At 38.2% G+C, this 22,662-nt stretch overlaps 1 protein-coding gene across 10 annotated transcripts in view; it reads left to right on the top strand.

Moving 5' to 3' along the window:
- CCDC85A (coiled-coil domain containing 85A) overlaps positions 1–21,386 on the top strand; it is a 197,276-nt gene extending 175,890 nt beyond the window's left edge. For 2 of the 10 annotated variants that reach the window (XM_059406038.1, XM_059406039.1), the window contains one exon: positions 19,565–21,386. In XM_059406038.1, the coding sequence (XP_059262021.1) occupies positions 19,565–19,654 (90 nt within the window). In that variant the 3' untranslated portion in view covers positions 19,655–21,386. Of the gene's footprint in view, positions 1–8,648; positions 8,784–11,726; positions 11,847–15,293; positions 15,393–19,564 lie in introns of those variants that run through there. The other 8 variants (XM_059406041.1, XM_059406042.1, XM_059406036.1 and 5 more) reach the window with 8 other exon arrangements.
- Positions 21,387–22,662: the final 1,276 nt, after the last annotated feature.

Genomic DNA, 22,662 nt, shown 5'->3' with positions numbered 1-22,662 from the left:
AAGAGCACCACCAATCATAAAAAATTACTTGGATAAAAACCCAAGGAGTCATTCTTGATTCTTCCCAGGGCTGCCACACTGGACGAACCCTGGGCTGTCACTTGCTGTCCAGCCTATGTAAACGGTTCCTCCTGGGATTGTCAGTCCTCAAACTATGAAGCCACATGCAACCTCTTTCCCTTATAGTCCAGATCTAGTCTATCATGGAGCACTCTAACTCTACTTTGATAAATCCTCTAACTCCAACACTTCCTCATCATCTCCATGCTACCACTTAGTACAAGCTACCACCTCCCTCTCAGGCTACCGATCTAGCTCCCTAATGCGTGTCCCTATGCCCTTCCCAACCTGCCTTTAACTTCTTCAGTCTGCATTTCTAGTGACCTTCTGGTAATGTAACTAGATGTATCACACCCATGCTCCATTCCTCCAGTGGCTTTCTAGGAACTAAGACCCAAACCCAAACACTTGATTCTTTGTCTGCTGTCATTCTGGCTACAGAGATACACGGTGTTGGCTATTCTAGCCCTTTCAAGATATGAATTCTTTTCTTCTGGAATTTGCCTTCTCTAATTCTTGTAAAAAGGCATTGTGTTAATCTCTGTAATTACTTTCATTTAGTTTATTTTATTTTTGAAACTGTATTTCTATATCTGCAAGTTTCACCTGGACTCTCAGGTATCTCAAAATTACTAGGTTGTTCTCCCAAGAACACAGTATTATTTGATGGGATATTTTCATCATGGCATGAAGTTACAATCCGTTTAAAGATTTTGCGAATTCTTTTACCTGTCAGAAGAAAACCACTGTAGGGGTGTCTGTGAGAGAGATGTTTCAGGGCTTTATATTGTTAATTCTTTCATCTTGATTTTCAAATCTGATGAAGGAATTAGATACATGACTTGCTTTGGCATTTTCTGGCCTGGTTAACCACATGACCCTGTAGCCAGTGCCCAGCCAGAAACCAGGGACCCATCCTGGATTCAGATTACCGTGAAGGCTCACAGGGTCCTGCCCTATAGTCCATCAGTATTAACCTTTCATTCCTTCGGGTGTTGTCTGGTGAGCAGAGAGTGATCACTTTTCATTTGGATTTCTTTGATGATCTCCTAATTGGACTTCATCCCAGCTAGACTTGCCCCATCTAGATCATTTTCCACGTTATTACTAGAAGGGTCTCTAAAACACGAACTGGGTCTTATCACAGCCCATGCCTTAGCACAGAATCCTCCACGTATTGTACAAGGTTCTCCACAGTCAGACATTGGCCTTCTATGTCCGCCTCAGTACTTGCTACTCTGCCCCGTACATCCTTCTGAATGACTTCTGTTTCCCTGAACAGGGAAAATGTCTAAAATTTTAGGTTCTTTGAGTTAAAGCTCTTTACCGTCTCTTCTGTGACTCTGTGGACCTTAATCTTAGCCATTATTTGGCATAAGAAATGAAAATGAGTGAATAAATATTATCTTCCAGTTTCTCTGGCTGGGAACACCTGGATTCTTACAGATTGGCCTGTACTTAGTGAAGTTGAGAATAATATCTCTTTTGATATTACTTTATTTTCACCACTTAATGTTTGGCATCACATAATGATTTTGATGAGAACCAGCATATACTTTGGATGCCCTGGTCTAAGTCTCTTTCTGCTTTTGGTCTGCTAACCAACCCCAGTGATCTTTTCAGTTGCTATTTTAACATATTTGAGCTTTACTATAGCTTTAGAAATAGAAGTGATTAAAGATTTTCAGGATGAATTTATTTTGCTCAAATATGAGTAATTGGGTAATGAAAACAAAAAAAAGGAATGGGAATTTAGTCAGAGTTTAACTTGCCAAAATCTGGACCATCAAAGACATGGAGTCTTTGATTCGGGCCACATTAGTACTCGAGAGGTGTGCTTTACTTACTTGGCAAGTAGTTGAGTGGCTTCTAATGACCAAATGTATAGACACACAAGGAAAGCATTGACACAACTGTTCTTGAGATGATCAAGGAAAGCCACAATCTCACATCTAGATTTTGACCATCCAGTAATAGAGTTTATTGAGAAACTCTTATGTACAGATAGGGTGTACTAGTGATCACAATTTCAAAGATAATAAAAGCCAAGTACAGTGACCTCAAGGAGCTCAAAGATACATGAAATCTTACTGTTAAATGTGACAGGGCTTAAAATTGAGCTGTGAGCCAGATTCTTATCAGTTACCTTAAGGTGAGTGGTCAGAGTAATGATATGCATCTGTTAAACAATGAAAGTAAAGTTCTCATGATCATTACTTATGCATCAGCAAAGCCAGGATTGAAGCAAGTTTTTAAGATAACCTATTCCAGGATCAGAGAGGGAGAGAGAATATGAATATGAATGAATGGGAACCAGAATCGAGAGAGTGGCATTCTGGATGGTACTGATATGGTATCAAGAAAAGCATGAGAGGAGCGCCTGGGTGGCTCAGTGGGTTAAGCCTCTGCCTTCAGCTCCGGTCATGATCTCAGGGTCCTGGGATTGAGCCCCGCATCAGGGTGTCTGCTCAGTGGAGAGCCTGCTTTCCCCTCTCTCTCTGCCTGCCTCTCTGCCTACTTGTGATCTCTGTCAAATGAATAAATAAAATCTTTAAAAAAAAAAAAAAAGCATGAGATCCAAAAAAGTATCACTGAACCCAAACTCAAATGGAAAAAAGAACAGGAAATAGATTGTTCTCTTGACAACTGTATTTCTCTGGAGCCCTATCGCATTTCATTTGTAGCATGACTCCTAACTCCTATTGTATTCCAAAGTGCATGGTCTGTAATTCTCCACAAATTCTTTAGGAGACTTTGTAAAATTCTAAGTTTCAAAATCCTTGGGTTATGATTCTAGATGCAGACTTGTAACTCTTGGGGCCACAGTTAGATGCCTCAAATGGAGAAAGTCAAATGAGTACAGAGCTGACCTTAAGCAGGTATACACCGGTTCATCTGTATCAGTTATTAATATTAACACACTCTTATTCCAATCGCCCCTGTGACCCCCCACCCCTGGCCCAAACCCGGGGTCATTTCAGACAACCAGATCCTCCCCAGGATCTCTTTGTAGCCCAGGAACTAAGCAGTGGGTGCACAGAACAGAAGATCTCTAGGACCCCCACACAAAAATTATGGAGCATAAATTATTAAATTATTGAGAATAGCACTAGGCCAACAGTTAGTGTCTCAATAGATATTAACATGTAGTAGTTTGAAGAGTATTATTTTTAAAGATTTTATTTATTTATTTGACAGACAGACATCACAAGTAGGCAGAGAGGTAGGCAGAGAGGGAAGGGAAGCAGGCTTCCCGCTGAGCAGAGAGCCTGATGTGGGACTCGATCCCAGGACCCTGAGATCATTACCTGAGCCGAAGGCAGAGGCTTTAACCCACTGAGCCACCCAGGCACCCTGTTTGAAGAATATTTTAAATGACAGCATTTAGGAGAGTCCTAACAGGTAGCAGGAGCTCAGTGGTTGAGTATTCTGGGGACTCAGACACGCCCTCAGGAAGTCATCCAGCTGTTGAGGAGGCAGACCCATAGACCAAATACAACCCTGAGCCACAAGTGAAGGAGAGAGTGGTCGCTGGTCAGGTAGGGATTTCTCTCTGATTTCCCTCACAGGATGCTCTCATCTGCCCCGGGATGTTGTTTCATAGGTCAGGGCCCTCATTTCTATTTGCTGGCAATTGTTTTCTTTCCTAGTGTGACTGCTTAAAATTGAGTGCCGGATTTCCACCTGCCATATTGCTAAGGAAGCTTTATTTCTTTTCATCATTTCCAGAAAAGCACCTTCTGCCAATTTAATTCTCTGTGGGATTGGTGTCTTGATGCTTAAGGTGCTTGCAGCATGCTCTCGGTCTCCTCTCAGAGAGCTCTTCGTTCTTTGGACCCCTGCCCTGTGCTGCCCATTTGTATTGTGTTTCTGCTAGCGTTGTTAACAGTAAGATGTTTGAGGTGTTTTTAATTCTTTCCCTTCTGTTAGAGTAATTTCCTATTTGGGGTGGGAAGGGAGATGTCTATATACTTAGACCACTTGAGGGCTGAAGCTGAGAGAGTTTCCTTTAAAATCATCCCAATCACCAAATCGGGGGGGTGGGGGGACACTTACCCTCATCTGCAGAATATATGAAGCTGTTGCCAGAAATGTGGCTTTGCTGTTTTCCAGTGCAGTTCTCCTTCTCTAAATTGGACTTCCTCAACTTGAGCACTGTTGACCTTTGAGGCTGGATAATTCTTTGTCATGGGGGCCAACCTGGGCATTGTCAGGCATTCAGCAGCGTCCTTGGCCTCAACCCATAAATGCCCCACAGAAATTGCCCAATTTTAACAGCCAGTAAATGTCTGAATTTTTGCCAGATGTCCCCGTTGGAGGGCCAGCTTACCTCAGGTTGAGAACTACTCTGAAAGTACATATGAACATATGAAAGTAGGTTGACATATAAATTATAAAATGTGTTGATAAGCAAAGCAGACACATTCAGAAGAACAACAAATTGCTGCAGAGCATTTGATGTGAGCCAGATGCCATTTTTTTTAAAAGATTTTATTTATTTATTTGACAGAGATCACAAGCAGGCAGAGAGACAGGCAGAGAGAGAGGAGGAAGCAGGCTCCCTGCTGAGCAGAGAGCCCGATGCGGGGCTCGATTCCAGGACGCTGAGATCATGACCTGAGCCGAAGGCAGCGGCTTAACCACTGAGCCACCCAGGCGCCCCCAGATGCCATTTTAAGAGCTCTTTTCATATAAGTATCCTCATCGAGTGAAGCACCCTTGTATCATAAGTACCCACACTTTATGGAGGGGGAAACTGAGGCTCAGAGTCTGGCCAAGATTCCGAGCCCAGGCAGTGTGACCTCTAAATTCAATGACTTGAACTTACTTTGCTGTTTTTTGTTTTGTTTTGTTTTTGTTTGTTTTTTCTTACACAAAAAGTTACTAGATTAGTAACTAGTTACTAGATTAGTACTGGCATAGCATGGGATGTTACCTTGGTAGCTGCTTAGTAAATATTTAAGTGAATAAACGAATAGCCATAGATCTAGGAAACTGCTTACTATTTTAAATTGGTATTGAAAAGTTTCCTTTCATTAGTTCATTTCAATTTTAAAAATACACTTTTCTGGGCACGTGGGTGGCTCAGTGGGTTAAAGCCTCTGCCTTCTGCTCAGGTCATGATCTCAGGGTCCTGGGATCGAGCCTCACATCGGGCTCTCTGCTCAGCGGGAAGCCTGCTTCCCCCCTCCCCCGCCTACTGGTGATCTCTGTCTATCAAATAAATAAATAAAATCATTTAAAAAAATACACTTTGAATACAGCCAACTAACTGTTCTGTATTAGAGCAGAGGGTCTCAGAATTTCTATACTCATTCACAGGAACTTTTGGAAAAGATCTGTCAGGGTAACCTCTAAAGCTTCTGTTTGTGTGCTAGTGCAGTTTCGTAAAAAGTATGTCAGAATGAAGACTGATCAAACTGAACAAAGTACTTTCCTGATTAAATGAAGCAAAGCATTATTCTTTGTCCCATAAGAAGGAAAGAAAATTCATCCTCCATCCTCAACTAGGTATGCATTCTGATACACCATATGGTAGTTTGACCTAGCTTCAGACCTTATTAAAAATTGAACATCTTTAACTAACAGGAAACCACTTTAGCCGATCAATCTTTAGCTTTCCATAGTTGGCTTCCTATAATAGATAAGAGGGCTGGGCTCCAAAATTTGTTACAAATGTATTACATCTGATTTATATCTAAGTGGGAAGCCTGTATTTTATATGATAAAATATAAAAACAAATTTTTTGTGTTAAAGACTTTTAATATATACTTCTGGAAGGCCAAAGAATGGAAGCTTCCAGAATGTCAACTAAAATAACAATAAAAGAAATGTAACCATAAAATAGCAAGAAGACAACTTAATCACAATTACTTCCTCTTGTTGGTTCTCTTAAAACTACTGTTATGAATTATAATAATTTTATCCAATGATACCATAATTAATATATATTCTTATTGTTTAGATGATCTTTTAAAAACTGAGTAGCCGCTTTTGTTCCCGTAATTCTGAGAAGTCTGTATTATAAGGACAATACTAGAAAATATCTCAAGTTCCAATTTTCTTAGAAAAACATCTTCCAGATATCATGTGATAAGAGGCATAACAGTACCAATACATTTTATCTTCTTCAGTGATAGTAAGGGATATTTTTGTGTCTTGATCTAGGGTGTTTGCTTACAGCATTAGATTTCATGATCTCTATAATGAGTACTTACCACATAGTAAGTAATCTGCAATTTACCTCCTATTCAGTCTTGATGCAGAGCATTACTTTGCTATTAGCATTTAGAGTGGTCCTCCTGATACCTAAATCAATTTATGGGTTATGCTATGTACCTGGATACAAAGTGGCTGACGAGTACACAGACGTCTAGGGGAATAGTAATGTCATTCAGGCATTCTTTATAAATTTGGAATTTTGGAAAACTGCAGAAAACAAAACCAAGCAAAAATAAAACTCCTCAAAAAATAGAAAGGGACTTTTTTAAGGTTTGAGGTTGTTCTCCTGGTTGATAGCCAGAATCTAGGCTTCCCTGCTTCAAGCTCTGAACTTGCCAAAAACAATTCTACCTATAGAGTTAGTGAGGCTTATTATGTTTTATGAGATAGCCTTCAGAAAATAGTGTGATTGACCATTGTAGAGCTAAGAGAGAGCTAAGCTTTCATTAGTACATATATACCATTTAATGTACTCGAAGGTCAAATTGATGGCCAGTCCACAATACATTTTTGCATGACCTGGAGTTCTGTTTTGTTTTTAAAAGTTGCCAGCATGAATAGAAAGTCAACAGACCTCAGAGTATCTTTCCCTTTAAAATTAAAATGGCTATACCATTAAGTAGTTTATTCTTCCATGAAAATCTGGCCCATATATACTGCCCCCTCTTATGAGATTAATAATACTATGCAATCTATATATAATGTTTTAAAAGAACCGTTTACAAGATGCTGAAAGGCACAGCTATTATGTCGTGTTGTATCTACTTTACAAAAGTGGGGAAATACTATAGCTAAAGGGCTGCTCCTTCCAGCAGGCTTCTAAATAGTTATAGATGTTAGATTTTATGGTTATGATAATGAGCTTGTTACATTGGAGAGGCATTGAGATTCAATCTCACTACACATTAAGGAAAAGGGAAGTAAGAATCCCTGTATGTCTTACTCAGTCATTGAATCCTGAAATGTAAAATCTAAGAGATGTTTAAGATGTTTAAGTAATGAAGGGAACCAAATCTGGAAGATAGGCCTCATTTGTTAAAAAAAAAAAAAAAAAAAAAACGGTACTTTTTAATGATTATCTGAGAAATAGAACTATGGTTGGAAGGTAGATTTTAAGCTGTAAACCACATTATAAATTATTGGATAGAATTCTTGTGATGGGAAGAAATTAGATACTGACAACATGAGAAGATCACTTAAAGAGCCATGTTCAAATCCGTGTTGCTAACAATGAAATGATCATCATAGTCTAAATATATAATTTGCTCTGTTACATGTGAGAAATATGTGTGGCTGACTTATTTAATAGGTAACCAGTTCTACTGATTCCATAGATTCAGAAGAGAGATTTGCGAGTACCAGCTGTGGTCATCATTACTCTTTTTTCATTGTTCAGCCTCCAAACGTTGGAGAAGAGTGTAAATTAGGACAGTGCTATTCACAACACAGCATACAAAAAGAAATCCTTCTTTACATACAAAAAGAAATACAGAAGTATTTCTGTAGAAATACTTCTACAAAAAGAGATCAGTGGGAACTGAAGAATTATGTGGTCATTTTTCACCCTCCTAAAATTAAAGAATTTGGGTACTATTTGGTGAATTTTCTATATTTTAAAAAAATTCTTATTAAGAATGGCACACTTAGATAAGGGTCTTAGTATAAGTTGTCAGGGAGAGGAAAGTGTTTTCTTCTGATAATTTTAATAGAATTATGCTATTTAGCCATAGAAAGAAACTGAAAATTTTTACTTATCTGGTATCTCTAGTTCTAACAAGTGTAGAAATTTGGAGAGTAACTGATTAATAGATATTTTGATAATGATGTATACAGCCCATGTAAAACAGCTATTTTAATGCAGCGATGACCTCTTAGCTCATTACACAGTCTTCAATGTGCCCAAATGTTGCTGAGAATCTGATACAGTGTCAGCTTTTCAAAATGTTGGTGAACATATCTACCCACCTTGTGTTTCTTAACAAAAGAGCATCGCGCTCCCAATTGCATTTTGAATAATATTAAACACAAAGAAGACTTAACGGTTACTTCTCTATTTCTCACAAGTAAAACCAAATGAACAAAGTTGTCTAAGTAGCTTCAGTTTTTTCTGGAAGTTTGGCATTATCACCTATCACTTTTCAATAACTTAATTAGTCAAAAGCTTTTAAAAAAAATCATTATTAGCTCTAATAGACAGGACTTCGGTTTTACTTTATTTTTTTTCCCCTAATTAGAGGTGCATGTTACAGCTTGCCATTGTGGTCATTGTGGTTCATTTCATTAAGCTTCTTATTCTATCTGCTTTCTTGAGACTTGGGAAAGAGTATTTTTCTGAGTGATTGTACTATATTGTTCCAAATATAAGGCCACCCAGAATAGAAGGCAACCTCCAACTAGAAACAGCTCAAATATGGAGAAAGGCTGGGGGCCCAGAGCCCGGCGGGTCTTGCAGTGGTGGCAAGGGTGCCGAGGAATAGGACGATGCCTGCCCACTCTCCCGGTGAGTGAAGATGGGTCAGCTGCTGCATTTGCTTGTGCATACAGATGGCTTTTGTTGCTAGAGGAAAAGTGACACTGGGGGGTAGAGAGCAAATCTGTACACATGAAAGAAAGTTGCTGTGTGTGTCTGTTCTGGGGAGGGAAGCTGGGAGTCGAGTCTTTCATCTCCTAAACAGCGTCAGTGTTGTTTTGCTTTTTTTGTTTTGTTTTGTTTCCTGAACTTGGGGTTGAAAGTTGAGTAACCTCAAGCAACTGGAGAACAAAGGTACCATGCACCTTTCAGGAAAAGAAGCTTAAAAAAGATCCCTGGCCATGTAAATGAATTGTCTGTAGACCAGCCCAGAAAATTATTCCTTGCCTTTTAAAAGTGCTCGCTGACCCAAGAGGTGGTGCATGCACTATGTGATCACATGTCGTTGGAAAACAACCTGGAAGCTGGGAATCATATTTCCAGTTTTATTTAGATTTTCTTCTTTTTAAATTCCCTGTCTCCTTGAGGCAGCCAAGTCACAATTTAAACAAACAGGTTTAACGTTATTGTAATAAATTCCAAGGGACTGTTTGAAATCAGTTGTTTCACTAGCATTCCACTCAGCATATTTTTTTAAAACAGTTATGTGAAAATGTATTAGTCAACTAAGAGGGGATATTGATTGAACCTAGATAATTCTTCAAATATTGGTCACAAAGATACATGGCCTTTTATTTTAGAGTAATTAAATGGGATGTGATTGAATGAAGTGCTTGATTGTTATAATCTAGAAAAGGACGGAGCACCTGTTGGTATACAACTTTACCAGGCATTTGCTTACCTTCATGACTTTATCAAAAACCACATGAAATACGAACAATGATCTTTCCAGTGATCTAGTCCTTGGCACAGAAGGAGACTTGAAGGAGAACTTTAATCCCTGAATGAGTTTTCTCCACTGGGCAGTTCCGACTTTAGCCATTGTTAGTATTTCAAAAAATAGTGTTTAAGGGAAGAACAGGACTCTCCTTATGTTTTAACAATGTTAGCGTGCCCAAAGGATTTGGTTTAAGGAAACCAGTTATCATTGATTTTAGACATTCTTTCAAATCTAATGCCCCCAAAAGATCAAAGGCCCCACACCCAAGCAAAAGCATGCCAGAATTGATATGCCTACCATTTTGCCAGCTCTGGGAAGGGAACAGTTGAAACAGAAGTGCTGGGCAGCAGAAGGTTGGACAGGAAGGGCTGGAAGGAGGGATAGCTGAAAATTATGGCCTGCCCGGTGAGATTAGCAACCAGAGGGTCACCTGCATTGCATTGGTGGGTCCTAAATGAGAAGTTTGAAGCAGATAGGAAAAGAGAATAGTAGGGAACCAGAGCTCTTCAGAGAAGAGCTTCCTTCAGAACTCCTTCATTTTGGAAACATTTCATCTCTATACAGGAAAAGGGTGTCCAAAATTTGATGGTGATGTTGGGGGAAATGGTGGGCCCCTTCACCACCTTAAAACTTCTAATGAGTTTCCTTCTATTATTTGTTTCAGGCACTATTATGTCTGATTTGATCTGAATTACAAATACAGGGAAACATAGACATTCTCCCCCACCAGAAGGTGTTTGGACTATCATAATTGGCTTTCCTATGTCATCACCTGCTATTAACATAATCATTAGTAGCAGTGGAGGACAGAGCTGGAGAGGTCTGCTGAATGTCCTATTCCACAGCTTCCTCTCCCTGGTGGATAGTTCCCAGGAATGGGGACAGCTCCCAATTTGATTGCATATTTCTTTGAGTAAGGAAAAGAACATGGCTCTAGTTCTTGTGATGTGGCAAGGATAGCCTTTAAGGACGTAGGAAGAAGGAAGTGGCAAGGGAAGGGGGAAGATTCTCCAAACTGCAAAAATGACCATCTTTGTGAAAATCAATGGAAGTTGTCAACTTCTCTACAAAGAATATGGTCTGCATAAAACCCATACTTGGACCTGTTGCTGCTCTCAGATCCTCCCTTCTCATCCCTAAAATGCACAACACAGAAGCTCTTCTGTAGGTGCTGGAAAATAAATGTCCCTAAGCACAGTTGTGTTTTCCCTTTATGAAGCTACCCTCAGTGGCTCCTTCTCAGGGTATTAGAGTCATAAGATCAAGGGAAATGGAGCAGTTATTAATCTGTTAGGCATGAAGAAAATCTGTAGATTTGCTGGGCAGAAATTAAATTCTCTCAGGCCCTTTGAGTATCATGATCTCAGGAAATTCCCATTTGGCTGCTTTTTCTAGGAGAGGACATAATTGAAGTTTTACTTTTTCCCAGTTCCTGTATGGGTGGCGAGGATTCTCATAGACCAAGTTAATCTTGCCCGAGTGCTGATTTTTCAGCAGTGAAGTCAAAGAGTCACATGAGTACAAATATGTAATTTGTGGCCATAGTTTTTTGTTTTTTTTAAACAAAAAATAATTCTACCTTAAAGCAAATGCTGAGTGTGGGTAAATCTCTTTGGAAAATGCTCCGCTTTAGGTCTTTGCCTCCAAGAAGGGTTTTATAAGACATACCGTTTCTCCAATGCAAGAATGAAATGTGTGCATATTTCCTGAGACATATGGAATATACCATTTGTCTTGCTGAGTGAGCATGTTTAATTCAGCTGCTGAGTATCTCGCAAATTCCCTACTCTTGAGTATCTTTAAGTTTTAAAAATCATTCTTGAAATGTTCTTAATGGGCATTCCTGAGGGGGCATTGTTCTCTTTGGCAAATCAGGAATGACATCTGGACATGCATAGCCATGACTCTTGCTTAAGTGTTCTTGCTGGTCAAGCAGCAAGCGTATTCCAATTAACAGGTTGAGAGCGTCTTAGGGCAGGCTAGAAAAAATGTAACTGATTCTCATTTGGCAGTGAAATTGAATACTGAATGACATCTATGCAGTTATTAGACGACTTTTGTTTTAATAACAAAGTTGTTGATTTTCTACTAAGGGTTCTTTTAGGTTGTCATCTGGGGCTGATGGGAGTAACAGTCCACCCAACTCTCCAGCTAGCTTCAGTGGACATACCACACCTTCTCAGCAGCCTGAACCCGTGGTACATTCTCTTAAGGTAACCAACTGTGTCCAACCGTTAATCCGGAATTTCAGTTGTGTCGTGGCTTGTTTGCTCTAGTCTGGTAGTCCTCACAGTCTTGTTTTAACCATAGAGACTTTAAGTTTTGAATTTTTTTTTTTTTTTTTTTTTTTTTGCAACTCTGAGTTTGAGTATTTCTGGTTGAAAAATCTCTAGTTTTATCATTTTGTTTTGAGTAACGTGATTCATATCACTCTGCATTGAAGTTGAAGTCTGATGTGCATGTATATCCATGTGTGTAAACTCTTGTTCTGGGTATTTAATGGGCAGTGTCTTTAGCATGCATGATTTCAAAAGAGGGTCTCAAGTGTTGGCCAAAATAAGGAAGGATACCTGAGTTTTCTTTCTTGATGCAAGTGAAGTACATGGTGCCATGACTAAAAGAAAATCTTGAACTAAAAACCTCCTGTTCCCCCATTAACTGGAAATTAGGTCTTCAAACTAGTTAATGCTGTTACATAGTGTTAGAAAACAGGTCTTATTCATAATGCTAGTTTTATTTTTGGTTTTTACTTCAGATCCTCCAAGTATCTGCCAAAAAGATCCAACCGAAATGTATTATTTATTTTCTTTACCAATAGTGAGTTTTCTAATAGGTAAGCACCGTAAGTAAAATTAATAATATATTATCTAAGAGAAGAAACTGATACAGGCAATAAAAATCACCTTAATAATTAGGGCAGTTCCTTGAAATTTTATCCGTTCCAAGGTATGACTCACTGTCCTTCAAATTATCTGTAATTCCTAACATGTAGCCTTGATCAAACCTTTTGGAGCTATCAGGTAGGTAGCATACTTCAGTCCCGCCCTTGCCCTTGGAGTTTCACAGCTTTACTAAAATGGTTTTGGTTTTGGAATGATTTATCAGCAGCCTTAAGATGCACTCTTTTGGAGTGCATCTGGGGCATGCATAAAGCAAATAACCAGATAAGAAATTCAGAATATGTATTGGATTTGGTTTCAGCAGGAGATATAGCTCCCCCATTATATTTTGTTGTAACTTCCATGAAATGAGCTGCTCCTCCCAAGCATATACTGACTGCAGATGTGAGAAGGTAGCAGAACCATGCAGCTGGCCAGAGCCGTTCACTTGGCACTTCCGTCTTGGTTGGAATAACTCACCAAGTGAGGAACCGAGAGGAATTTGCATGGGATGACACAGCAGGATGAGGGCACCGCGTGCAGCCAGTGGGGGCTGTTTTATCAACTGACCACCATCTTGCTCTGGGTGGCAGCATTTGGATGTTGTGTAGCATGAGCATGAACCAGACACTAGCTATCGAAAGAGCATCTTAGAAAGAAAAAACGAGTGTCTTTCGTCCTGTACTATTAGCATCTGCACATACTCTGCTCTACTTTTCGGATTGAAGACTGCTTCTGCCCGATGCCTCATTAAGTGGCAAGTGTAGTTTGAGTCAGATCAGCATAGTGGATAGCACTGCAATCTTTCCTCCATTTTTCATTGCACCTGTGTTCCTATGGCGTAAAAGGGAAGGGAAGGGCAAGGAGAAGCTCTTCAATTTTCTCTGAATTCGTTCTCTAATTTTCATATAAAATTTTTATCTTAAGAGAAAAAAATAATTATGTTATAATCAGAACATGTTAAGTGTCCTCACTCAGCAGATGGGTAGTACTGAGCAACTGAAGCATCCTTATTGGCTAAGGGGAGGCTCATGAATACAAAATACGTTTGCTTCTATGAGTAAACTGTGTCATGAAACAGAAATATGTGCCTATGGGACATACTGCCTCTGGGAAATGCATCTTAGGGACATCACAGCCTAAAAGAAGAAATGTAGCCACTCAATGTGTCTTGTTTTCAAAAGCCCATAGATCCTAGAGTGATTTATAACATAAAATTTCTCTCGTGAAAGAATTAAAACAATGGCTCAGTTTCTCATCTTCTGAGAGATTCCCCCCCCCACCCCCCGACCATCAAAATCTCTAGGCTCTAAAACAAACTGTGGCTGTGGTTTGGGAGAAAAGTGTTATAAATCAGTGTGAGAAATTAGCCCACTTGTAATACCACATTTATCTTGCTTTAAAATTCATGCTATTAATTGGAGCTCCACTTCATTTAGTAGAAATTAACTGAGAAGTACACTTCTCTGAGGTGCATTAGAAATTGAATTTGTAGGCAAATGAGCTTGTTCCAGGAGTTAAGTTTTCTATGAATATTCACTGAGCATAGTCAGGATTTCCTCTGATTATATGAAGAATGTGAACAGATTCTAACTCTTTCCTTTACTACCGTGATATCCTTCCTGAAAGTAGTAGCACCTACAGAGTAATAATGGCTAGACATTTTGAGTTAACAAAGGAATAGTTTGTGAATTAGGTTATTGCAAGACTGAACTCCAGTAAATATCCATGCAAACTATGAACTGGACATGAAGGTCCCACTTCATGCTTAAGTAATTTATTTTGGCTCAACTGTTCACTGGTGCTAGTTCTCAGGCGACGCCTTTAGGTGTGACCATCAGCATTGACCATGATAACAACAGAACCAAGGAGTTTAGCAATGTCACAATTCAGTGGGGATTCTTGGAGCTTTTAGGAAAAGCGTTACTTTGGGAGCTTTGTTTTCTTGGGTCTTTTCGCTTTATTAGTGCTTTGGCTTATAAAAGGATATAGAGAAAAATTACACTCAAAACCAAAGTTTTCTCCCCTTTTGACCTATAGAAAGTATGGCCTGAAAACTTTCAAACCTATTTGAAGAAATATTTAGAATCCATTTAGAGATAATGTAAAAGAAGTGGAATCAGAGGCCTCTAAAATTGCTTAAAAGCATCTCATGCCAACACTTTCTTTCTTTGCTCTAATGAAAGATAAAGTGTTGCTCAAGTATTTTCACTGAAAGGAGTCAGTTTTTCTCTTTGATATTATCAAAGAACCATTTTCATAGGCCTTTTCTAGGCCCTGGGAACATGTCCAGGCAAGAACTGTGATGCCAGTAGCGTTCATGTTCACTCGAGTTCTTACGTACATATTCCTGGGTTCTGACCGGTTTCACCTGTCCATATCATCTCCTTTAGTCCTCTTTTCTATAGGCCATGTCTACATATCATTTGGATTATCTGGCAGATCGTTAATTATATTGCTCACCTTTACAGTGGGGCAAGAATTTCTCCAAATGGTGGACATAGTCACATTATCTTAATGACCCAATTAACTAAATTTATTAATGTCTACAATAATTAGATACATTCAATTGACTGTTAGTGATACAATTGCTTTTCATGGCCATTTGAAAATGAAGTAGAATTGATCCCTTTTAAAAGATTTGCCATATATTAATCCACTCTGATATGCAGACACGGAGAAAACCAAAGGTTTTACAAAGTGGAGCTCCTTGATGGTTTAATTCATAACTAACAAGTTTTTTTCCATGTGAAATTTGCTTTTCTTTTTCAACAAATCCAGGTCTTGGATGTTCAGGAAACTATAGATCGTCAACAGGGTAAAGAGTATGAAAATGACCTTAGTGAGACAGAAAAAGCTATAGTCAGAGAAATGTGCAATGTAAGTTTAATGTGCTTTATTGTGTATTCTGTGTTGAAAGCTCCATCATAGCTTAGTTACCACTTTATGGATACCTACTTTTCAAAATACTGGCCCAATGCCTTTTTTTTTAATATAAAAATAAAACCAATTCCCCTTGTTCTTATCTTTAGTATATTTTATTGCAGTATTATTAACAGCCATAAAATATTGAGGTAAGCAACAATCAGCCAATTCTGGATTCCAGAATGATCTATGAACATTTTAAAATTGTTTATTGTCTAACATTGTGGTGCTCGTTTTGAGAAATGGGTTTCTGTTTCATACTTTCAAGTGGTACCTAAAAATCAGTGTTTAAAGGCCTGTGATAAAACACAGCCTTCTTCAAACTTATTTATAACCATATTTGGAAAAAAAATCATGTGATATGGGCACTTCATGTCACATAAAGTAGTATCTTTACCTTTCAGTGCTGGATAAAAGCTCAGAAAATGGTTAAGAGGAAATAAATATGAACATAAGAGATAAGACACATAGAAATCAGAGCAAAAAACACAGTAAAAAAAATGACATGCTATTTTGATGCATATCAATAATTGGATTTGGATTTTATTATTAATCCCTGGCTAAATTTTGAGTAATATGCATGAGTAGATCATTTAATCCAAGAATTCACAAGAGTATAATTGGTAAAGTTTGTTAAAAAGCTAAAACAACCAGATTATATTAAGCACTGATTTTAACTGGCTCTATTGGACTTTTGTCCTCACATTCTTTGTCCATGAGGGTATCAAAATTGCTTAGAAATACCTTTAAGCTATTAGACCAGATATTCTCATGTATCTACTTCCTTGAGGTATTCTTGGAATCCAGTAAATGTTTTAAGTCCCCTGGGCATTTTATATGTGCTGGGGCCATAGTTTTATTCTCCTGCTTCTTTGTGTTGTAGCTGTTTTTCTTTCCTGCATCTGTTTTCATCTGTTTTCAAAAGGTCATTAGTTCTAAAAGTCCTAATTTCCCCAGTGCACCACCCTTCAGACCTTCTGTAGCTTTTCAGCCTGTCCTTACAGTTTTCAATTTGAGTATGTCCTTCAGATCAAGTCAAATAGTTAAGCCACACACTTAAAAATCCTGTTGCTTTTCATCTCTTGACTATGGAATAAGAAAGTTCAAACATTAGGAACTCTAGAACCAGAAAGGAGCACAGAGATCATTCCACGGGTGGTTCTCCAAAGAGAAGTACAACAGGATCCTTTGTAATTCAGGTGGTAGGGTTTCACCCCAGCCCCCGGGCAGTTTGGAGAAGGAGCTCTGGGTATGATCCCCACAGTTGCGTTTTGTGTTTGAAGAAGCTAAAATCCCAAAATAAAGTTGCTTTCTTGAATTGTTCTCTAATGAACAATAAGTCAGGACTATACCCAGATGTCCTCTGAGTACCAGCAATCACCACTTTCCCAAGTGGGGTAAATCTGGGGACTTGCACTTTCTTTCCCCAAGAATGAAAGGCAATGCATCTTCCAGAAGGTACCCTCTCTATTTTTCATAATTCCTGAAGTTCTGTAAAAAATACATGTCAGGATTGCTTGTTTTCTTGCCTTTTTGTTTTAGATATAAGACTTCCGGACATTGGATAATGCATTTCTTAGTCACAGAAGAAACAGACTGAGTCTTCGATTAGTTCGTGTTTATCTTTCTGTTGGCCTGTATTTCCAAAAGTGCTTCAGAAGACCATATGCAATGGCAGTGGTGGTTTTCCCTGTAGAAGATATTTTCAGGAAGCCACAAGCTTGCCCTCCTTGTTTGCCTTTAGCAGTTCCTGTCTACTTTTGTCTTCGATTCCCAAAGTTTGATGAAAAAACGCAAGCCAACGCAAATCCAATGATTAGCACTCTTACATTTGGAAACTCTTTAAAAGCTAAGAGAAAAAAGTGTTGATTTAAAATGTTTTTGTCACCATTATAAATCATATGACCCCTGAACACTCATAGTGCATCCTGGAGAATAAAGAGAAAAACAGATTGTGAGCAATTTTAACAGATAAGTAATTTCTTAGAACCTAGCTAAGGTTCTTAAACCTAGTGAAGGAACTATGTGCTTTATATAATAATGTCTCAGAAATACAAAGTTTTCTTATAATGTAAGGTCAGGTTGAAGACTCAACTAGAACTTAGTTAAGTTTTACCTCTGTTTCTGCTGTGCCTCCTGGAGATCAGTTGTCAACATCTATACAAAGAAGTGACTGTTAGCATCATGTTGATTAGTAAGAGATACTTTTATTCTCTTTCCACACTGTATCACAAAAATAGATTTAATTAATAGATTAATTTCTTACAGTGCAATATGTTCATTTTTTAGGTAAGTCTGACTCTTGCGAATTCCCTGAGAAGAGCTAAAAAAGTGTCTGTTTGATTCAGACACCCACCTAGTCTTGCTTTTAGTTAACAAGTCCCTACTCTGCACCCTTCTTAGTATCATTGGCTCATTTCAGAGTTTTTCCTTCTTGGACTCTCCTTCCACCACATGGTAATATCAAGGTTAAGGCCTATGGCATCCTACAGTTGAATACTTGGGGAGCACTGGCACTTTGGAGTTGTAACCATCTAATATTTTGTGTCAATGGTCCTGGAGGTCTTTGGCTTAGCAGTGCTTTAAACATCTCGCTGTATCCTCTGCTGCTATCAGCGGTGTTTGTGTGTACCATGGAAGGGCTAGAAAGGGCAAGTCCGTAGCATCCCTTGGCTCCTTTTCACTGTCTATTAAGAAATGAGACTTTCCCTAACTCTTGTGGGCAGGTGGAGCCCTCCGTTGCTAGATCATTCATCTCCTACTATTTAAGGACCATCAATATACTCCTCTTCAAATACGACAGGTCATTTCTACCACATAGTTGTGTCTGCTAAAATTGGCTTAGAAATGAAGGTAGACAGAATGCTGTATTCTTATGTGTAACAGTGACTTGTATTGGGTTTCCCTAAAGTGTCTGCTTTATTTAAAATAAATGCGAAAACAAACCGTATTTCAATAATGAACCAACTGGTTTTGTGTTCATTTTAGAGCTAGATAAATTTGGGGGAATTAATCAATCTGAAAATAATCGTTATAGTGAATCACCCTAAAGAGGGTTATGACTGTTAATTGGGGGAAGGGAGTACATTTTCCAATTAGCATATTGGTATATCATCGGTGTATTCAGGGGTTTTACTTTGGTTTCTTTTTTTTTCTTTTTAAAGATTTTATTTATTTATTTGACAGAGAGAAATCACAAGTAGATGGAGAGGCAGGCAGAGAGAGAGAGAGAGGGAAGCAGGCTCTCTGCTGAGCAGAGAGCCCGATGCGGGACTCGATCCCAGGACTCTGAGATCATGACCTGAGCTGAAGGCAGCGGCTCAACCCACTGAGCCACCCAGGCACCCTTACTTTGGTTTCTTAATCTCACCTTTTGCTATCGTCTTTCTAAAATGACCCAATTTTTGACAGAATTGTATCTATTTGGTGATTCTTGAATTTATTCTTAGTATTATTTCTCCATTTGTATGCTCTCTGCTTTGATAATCTGAGAGAGTGTACTACTTGGTAGCTAAGATTTATGACCAAGGGGGCCACCCCCAACTCTGTAGGAACAACCGGGGAAATTTACTAGTGGCCTAAGGCTAGTAACTCAGGGCTTAAAAGAGCTCAAGAACAAAAACTTCCTTTCCTTGGTGGAGTAAACATTTTGGTATCCCTGGTTCAAGATGTAGGATATAGAAACTAGCATGATTTTGCTCATGTGTTCTTAGTTATGGCTATCCAGAATTATATTAGGAGCTTTAAAAATACAGATGACCATGCCTCCCCTCTACCAGTACAGTCAATCTGAGAGTGGGACTTACTGTGTAAGCTTCAAGTGCATAGTGTACAGCTGGAGTTGAGGACCACCCATGTACCTAGAGTAAGTTGGTACATCATTCTTTAATTTCGACCCTCATTGTGGACAATGCATAATAGTTCCCTCTACTGAGCAGTTCTTGTGATTTAGAAACTTCCATCACATTTCACTGTGGTTGAGCTCATTCATGGAGATATTGTCTCGTCTTCACATTTCTCTTTGCCCCTTCATAGATCCCCATTTAAAAACCGCAACTCTCTTTGTGGAGGGGCAATCATGACCCTTATTTTTACTTACTTACTTACTTAATTTTACCTTTCTTAAGGTTGTGTGGAGGAAACTTGGAGATGCTGCAGGTTCCTGTCCTGGGATTAGGCAACATTTGTCTGGAAACCAGTACAAAGGACCGATGTGAAAGGCAGTCTTTCAAACAAGAGATCACCACTGCCAGAGAGAGATAAAAGAAGAAAAAAGTGGGTTTCCACAAACCTGGACTCATTGAATAACCTGGAGTGATTGTACATTGCACATATTTTCCCTCTAAAACCTTTAGTATTACTGACACTGTATTTCATCTCTCATTTCCATGTCCACAACAGCTCATCTCAAGTCAATTTCAGACAGCTTTGAAAATTACCATTTGGGTACCAGTATTTTCATTAGAACTAAAATGTTTTTGACTCCTCAGATCTAAGATTGTCACTGGGAAACCTGCATGATTGGAAGAATCCAGTTTGGTGGAGTTGACTCATTGCACAGAACGGTGGGACTTTTCGACCACACTGTGTTGAGGAAGAGGTGTCTTCCAGCTTTCCAAGTTTGAGAGGCAGGCACCTATTTCTTCTATTATAGTCAACAATTATGAATTCCTGATGCATAATGAATTTGAATGTAAGATAAGGTTTCTGGGATATTTGTTTTGATTTTTGAGGTGCTAAAAATACTATATAAATTCTCTTTACCAGCTAGAAGCGTAGCAAGACTTTGTAGAGTACATATCAGAGAGTACCATTTATTTTAAGGGATCGGGATAAATATAGCTTTTCTTTTAATCTTGCTATATTCATGAAGACACATCTTGGGGCTATACCAACTTCCATATTCATTCAGTGTATCCATTGATGTTAATATTAATTCCAATTAAAGAACAAGCAAACATAATTTTTCTAAGTGTTTCCAGCTGTGAGATGTCAATTTCTACAATTTAGTTTCTAGATCTGCTGTTATATTTAATAAACTTTATGTAAACTTTAAAATACTGCACCGCATTTATGAAAAAGCTTTCTTTGCCTACAGCAGCTACCAGTTTTATGAAACTGACGCATGTCCTTCATTGAGGCTAAAAGCTCTTGTTCAGATTGCTTGAGGTTTGAAAACGAGGTGTGCTAGCTTTGCTTAGTTTCTTATTTTTGGTATATATATATATATATATATATACACATAATATTAGACTGTGTGTATTGGAAATGCTATGATAGGTATTGTGTTTTTTCAGATGCAATGATAGTTTCTTGTATGAATGTGCAAGAGGCCTGTGACAGAATGCTAAGTTTTTATTGTAGTTTATGATTATAAAAGTAGGAATGCAACAATTCCCAGTTTTTAGATTTCTTCTAAATTACTCAGATTGGCTTCATAGCAGATATTCATTGTTGCTGTTGTTTTTAAATGGACTCATTACAGTATTAATTGTTATTGGTGAAGAAATGTGAAGGAATTTCGTTACACTTCTTAAAATGTTACTGTGATGAAAAAACAGCCCTCTGTTTTCTGAAAATATTTATGAATTAATTTACTATAGAATTATCTAATTATTGTAATTGGGTTATCAGTTAAGCTCATCTTTCTTTTGAAATGTTATATTATTACTCTGTAAAAGAAAACTGCTTGCTATATTTATACCTTCTCTTGTAGAAAAGCTCTCATCCTTAAATTGTTGTATTCCTACGCTCTGAAGACATTTAAAACAAGTTTTTGTGCCTGCAGTAGACACTGCAGAGAGCTAATACAAGGAACACTGGTCTTTTGACAAAATACTTGTGTAAATTTTGATACTGTATTAAAACTATTTTTTTAAAGTTCTGCATAAAATTGAGTATCAAGTATATGTGTTCATCTTAGCAATGGTAATAAATTATTTAATCTCAGTGGTTTTTTTTTCCTTCAAAATGTTTTCCTACATTGAGTAGATTTCTAATAGTCACTAAGTATCATCATGTTCCTGTATGATAGTATTAATGATGGTAATATGGATGATTCATTATCTTAAATATAAAACAAATCTTTTAAAATGTGTTCAAAATGAGGGATTTAATATTCCGGTTACTCAGATCACACTGTTCTCTATTATAATGTAGTTAAAAATTTAGAATCATATTTAAGAATATTTAAAAATCAGTGTTATAAAATCTTTCACTTGTTATAATTCACATAGATTGAATTGAATTCAATTATTGTTAAAACCATCGATAGGAGGAAATATACTAACGGGAGATATTGCAGAGTGGAAAACTTGGCCTCAGTATTGAAGGAACATATATACCTATAAGACCAAGACCTAAATTGGCAAGTGCACACACACACACACATGCTCAGAGAACACACCTACTCCTAGGAGACCACTGAGAAGACAGGAAAAGGCTTCCTACACTGAGCATTAGCCCCAACTTTAACTGACGTAATAGACAGTCCATGACCTGAATCTTGCTTTTACCTAATATGTTTATCAATAAAAATGTGTGGCATTCTGTGACCAGTTTATGATCTCCTTTTCTCTGGAACAAAGGTTAATTTATACATCTTGGCAGAATATTATTACCGGTCTTGAAGCTGACAGACTGACAATCATAATCTAAGCTTTTCAAATGAATGCCTTTTACATTTTTACCATATGCTCAAGGCACAATAGAAAATTCAGAACTGATGTGACATCCAGTAATATATCACCAGACGGGAGTGTGTCATACATCACAATGGCTGGAGCCAACATAACGTTAGTATGCTTTACTAAGTCCAGCACTGAAGAAAGGCTTTTTGGCTTAGCAAAGCAGACTTTGGACCAGCAAGTTCAGCATTCGACTCTGTAATTAGTGCTAGGAGTTCAAAGAACTTAACATTGCTGAGACTCTGTGTCCTAAAATGCTGAAAAGAGAGAACATCTATCTCATTGCCTTGTTGTAAGGTTCTCTAGAGTCTCCATAGTTCCAAAGCTTGTGGTCTTGACAGTCCACAAGGTGCAATGATGAGACCTCCAAGACATAGGAGCTTAGACCCATGAGCTGCGGCAATGTTATACCATTAGGCTAGGAGGGAACCACATCAACATGAAAGGTCTATTAACCACATAAAGAGATTCTAGCTGCACGGTTCACACTTTCAAGCTCTGTTTTCTGTAGATCATCCAACCTATATATCCTCAGACCT

Source organism: Mustela nigripes, chromosome 7 (assembly GCF_022355385.1).
Source record: "Mustela nigripes isolate SB6536 chromosome 7, MUSNIG.SB6536, whole genome shotgun sequence".
NCBI classification, from domain to species: Eukaryota; Metazoa; Chordata; class Mammalia; order Carnivora; family Mustelidae; genus Mustela; species Mustela nigripes.
The sequence above is the reverse complement of the archived record's forward strand: the minus strand, read 5'-3'. Positions and strand labels throughout refer to the sequence as shown.